A 5,045-nucleotide genomic window follows, 5' to 3' on the forward strand; every position below is an offset into this window, starting at 1 on the left:
TTAGCACTTTTCATTGGTTGATGTGGTCTCAGACACAGAGGAGTCTTCTTCCTTCTCAGTTGCACATGAGAGACAGGGCAGTTTCTTCTCCATAGCAGCTCGGTACTTGGGATGGCTAATGGCATAAATGATAGGGTTGTAGACAGCATTGGCCTTTGCAAAAACAGAGCCCCAAATGGAAAAGAGAGGAGTGACAATAGACTTGTAGTGCATACCAGCAATATTGATGATGCAATAGGGTGTCCATGCAATAAACCAGAGAGAAACTGTTGTGAGGGCAACCTTAGCCAGACGACATTCGTTTGATTTATTTTTGGCATCTGGGTCGCTTCTCAGAGACTTGACTCCCATCTTCTTGGCCTGCTCACGCATCTGTTTCTCATGAGCGGAAACAGCTTTTAGGATAAATGCATAGGAGTAAATGATCAAAGCCAGAGGAAGCAAGTAACAATCAATAGTGTAGAGCCAGAGGTAAATGTGGTACCAAAGATCATCAGTAAGATAGTCAGTACCACATGCAGTCATGTTACCTTCTGGGACATACCTACAGAATCCAAAGAATGGGAGGATAGTCCAGAATAGAGTTTTAACCCAGATGACAACGAAAACGTTTAATAAAGCTCTTTTGGTGGTCAAAGGTGTTCCAGAAATGCCTTTTACAATGACGTTGTAACGATCCGACGTAATTAACACCATGGCCCAGATGGAGGCAGTTCCCATTGTTGAACCTATGGCAGCATAGACTTGACAGAAGACAGCACTGAAAGACCACATCTGATAGTAACAGTTTATCAAAATTGGCGGACACATGCATGCCATCATGAAGAAGTCAGAGACAGCCAGACTCACAACATACAAGTTTGAAGGCGTCCTTAGAGATTTGGTGTTCATGAAGACCCAGATGACAACGAAGTTACCAGAGACTGCAAGAGTGCCCATCACGAACATCCAGACGCCAACTAAACCATACCAAAGTGGGTTCATGGGTGGGAACTGGTACCAGTGGTCATCAACAAGGCTTAAGAGCTCTCGAGGAACCCTGTCGACTACAGTGTAGTTACCATATGGATTAGTAGACTCTTGAAGGCTATTTCCAACCATGTTGGATGGATCATCCCAGTAACCCATCTGTAACATAGAAAAAAATCCAGAGCGAGTTTTACGAAATCATTTTATCTCATATCTTATTTCCAATATATTAGAAAAACTACAAATGCCAAAAATTAGCAATAACTATGATATTAAGAATTCGAATAGGCATAGTAGCAATTAAAAATAGGACTAAATAAGAGACTTTAGAGCCTTTATATTTTTTCTATGTGGATAATTACGATTATGTCTCTCTAAAGATGCATGAGTTTAGATTTTGTCATAATAATTTTTTAAATTTAAGCATTATAAATATGTAGTACAAACGATGGGTTGTCATGCTCACAAAGTATGTCCCAGCTTCGAAGGAATCTTATAAATAATAGTATTGTAGGTTTCTTATACATATATAAATGATGTAATGAATCGTAATTTGAAAGAAATTCTAACTCGTAGAAATCTATGACTAACAAAGTTATAAGATTTATTACAAAATAAATAAAAGCTTAAAGAGTTTTGTTTTACCCTTCCTAAAACATACATGATAGATTGAAGAGGTAAACAGAAGAATACTAATCTTGCAAAATTTATTTCTCCTATGTTCAGCATCAATAACAATATAATGTTATGGTAATTGTAGTCTGTATGACCTTTACTTGAGTTTGTTAACTTGAGATACATGAAGCAAATGATGACAATATTGGAATAAAGAGATAATTTTATGCTGACGATTTTCATGAAAATTCGTTACGTTACCAAAATAAATTTAAATGGTAAATGATATGTTTATGACTTTTTGATCGTGAAGATAATTTAATCCGTTCTATAGATCGTAGTAAAATAAATGTACAAATTATATTGTCTGTGTGAGAATAAGACAAAATTGTCCCATTAAGTTTATGAAAAATTCAATGCAAATAATGACATTTCGATCAAGAGGATTTATTTTTTTATGGAAGCAATTACGAATGGAAAATAAAATTATTTAAAGAATTATACTTTCACATGCACTAATATATATTTGATATTTCATAAATCTTATACTAGATTGATATGGTTTGGATGACTCCATTTAGGCTATATTGCCTACTCCAATACACATACATCCAACGAAGACTTTCGAATATTGGATTTAACATCAGGAAAATCAATCTTTCTTTAAGGTAAAAGAGATGAATATTCCAACAGAATGGTTTCGCGGAATACTTACCTTGTCGAGATGCTTCGCAGGGGTTCGTGATTCGATAGGTTCCAAGAGCAAACGCCCTGGATTCACTACTCGATGCAATGAGACAGAGTTCGGAGGTGTGGAGCCCCTTTATACTTCACCATCATAACTGAGTGAGCAAAGCCTGCCGTCATTTACTCGCCCATGTATAAAAGTCCTTCTTACTTAACAATTCCATCCACCATTACAGTTATTCATGTGGCTAACGTCATTAGATGTGGGACCACGTGTCAAGAAATACACTCAAGGGACTTCAACAATTTAACACCCTATTTATTATGGCTATTCCATTATGTTATTATTATTATTATTATTATTATTATTATTATTATTATTATTATTATTATTATTATTACTACCATCATCATTTTAAGTTATAGTGTTGACAAGTAACAATAGGTGATTATAAATTAAAACATGCATGTGTATGCAGCATATGGTTTCTATTCATATATATATATATATATATATATATATATATATATATATATATATATATATATGTATATGTATATATACACATACATATGTGTGTGTTTGTGTGTAAATATTCATATATATATATATATATATATATATATAGGCATATGTATATTTATGCATATATATATATATATATATATATATATATATATATATATACATATATATATATATATATATATATATATATATATACATACTGAATAATATATTACTGCTTTTAGGACTGCTTACAGATGGACATATTATCAACAATAAAGAAGGAATGATAAAATTTGCACAGGATTTCTGTGCAATGCTATGCAATGGTGATATAAAAAATAGCTTTTCCAATATAAATAATGAAACACCTGAACCGGTACCAAACGTAACAGTAGGAGAAGTAAAATAAAAATGCAATAAAAGTCATGAAAAGACGCAAAGCAGCAGATCTCCTAATAATTGATTTGATAATAGATGGAGGAGATTTCATAGTAGTAAACCTCGCTCTATACACCTTGGAAAAACTTTATCATTATGCTAATTTACCTAAAGGGAGACATAAGAGACCTGAAAAATAACCGTCCAGTAGTTTTAATCTTCGTAATATATAAAATATATACATATATCATATTAGGCCAAATAAAAGACAGCCAGACCTTTATCAACCAATAGAAAAGGCTGTCTTTAGAAGTGGGTATTCAACAACTGACCTTATTCATGTAATTAACCAGCCAATGAAAATATCAACACAGTATGACAAACCATTATGTATAGTATTTATTGACTCTAAGAAAGCTTTAGATTCTGTCAAAACTTCAGCTGTAATAAAAGCCCTTCAATGATAAGGAATAGATTAAGCTTATATTAGAACACTTGAAGGTATATATACAGTAAGTACATAAAGGTAGTGAGAAAATTTCGATTGAGAAAGGAGTTAGACAGGGAGACCCCATCTCTCCTAAATTATTCACAGCGTACTTGAAACATGGCTTTAAGAATTTAGATTAGGAAAATGTAGGAATTAATATTAATGGGGAAAACTTTAACAACTTAAGATTTGCAGGTGACATAGATCTGTTTTGAGAATCATGAGAGGAAATACAAAATATGATAGAAGATTTGAATAGAGAAAGAAAAATGTTGTATTAAAAATGAATATGAGTAAAGCTAAGATAATGTTCAATGGAAATACAGAGAGACAACAAATACAAGTTGTGAATGAACCCCTAGAGATTGTTGATAAATATACGTACTTAGGGCAGACAGTAAGAATTTCCCCTGGACGCAAAACTGAAATTATAATAATGATAAGCATGTGATGGTGAGCATTTGGTGAACAAAATGAGATGATGAAAAGTAAAATGGCACTTTCTTTAAAAAGAAAAATATTCAATCAGAGAGTCCTACCAATGACAACTTATGTATCAGAAACTTGAAGTCTTACTAATGCCTTAGAACATAATCTAGTTAGGATTCAAAGAGCTATGGAAAGAATAATGATGGGATTAACACTAAGAGACGGTTTGGTTTCATAAAGAACATATTGCCCACCTTTGCTCTACAATTGACCAAATCTTTTCTGATAAAACCTATGTAGGCCTATTCTCTTAACCAATTATATAGGAAATTCACAGTTTTCCATTGCAATCCTTATTCTTTTCCTATTGATATATATTAGATATTTATTACATAAAATATAACCATAGATATGTTCACAACAAAACTACTTGATATCTCGTTTTACAAGATAAGTGGATTTTTTATCTTCACAGAACCCACTGAAGTGGAGTTTGTCGCTACTGCAAAAGGAGGCAGAAAACTACTTTACCTAGGTCATGAATATGCAATCAACAGAATAATATATATAAAAAAAAAAACACATACTGGCGATTCGAAAAAAAAAAAAAAAAAAACAATTTCATGTATCCTTGAAGACGAAAAACGATAGCAGTAGCTTTTTGCCATAGCTCATCAGTTCCATGACCTCTCAAATTGACTCATGCCATGCTCAATCAGTTTCCGTTATATTGATACGTAGCCCGTGTCTTCCTGCGAAGGTCACTTGGTCCGAATTCTGAGTGAAATTGACGTTTTGTTTGAAAATATTGCCTTAAAAGTCGTTGCTCTTTGTTTATCAACAACGAAATCGACATGCATATGATGTGTGTTTGTATGTTTCATGTGTAGGTCACGCGCCCAATTTCCGTTATATTGATACATACCACGTGGATGTCAATGATGTTTTGTTTACAAATATTTGTTT

General features: G+C 33.0%; 1 protein-coding gene across 1 annotated transcript; it reads right to left on the bottom strand.

Moving 5' to 3' along the window:
• Positions 1–1,128, bottom strand: LOC137637835 (rhodopsin-like). Its single transcript, XM_068369946.1, has one exon. The coding sequence runs from the start codon at positions 1,126–1,128 to the stop codon at positions 1–3; it is 1,128 nt and encodes a 375-aa protein (XP_068226047.1).
• Between the last annotated feature and the right edge of the window lie 3,917 nt (positions 1,129–5,045).

The sequence above is a fragment of the Palaemon carinicauda genome, chromosome 3 (genome assembly GCF_036898095.1).
Source record: "Palaemon carinicauda isolate YSFRI2023 chromosome 3, ASM3689809v2, whole genome shotgun sequence".
Classification (NCBI taxonomy): Eukaryota; Metazoa; Arthropoda; class Malacostraca; order Decapoda; family Palaemonidae; genus Palaemon; species Palaemon carinicauda.

What these genes read in the sequence shown, in the direction of transcription:
- LOC137637835 (XM_068369946.1), bottom strand. Translation starts at nt 1,128, where the DNA reads ATGGGTTACTGGGATGATCCATCCAACATGGTTGGAAATAGCCTTCAA.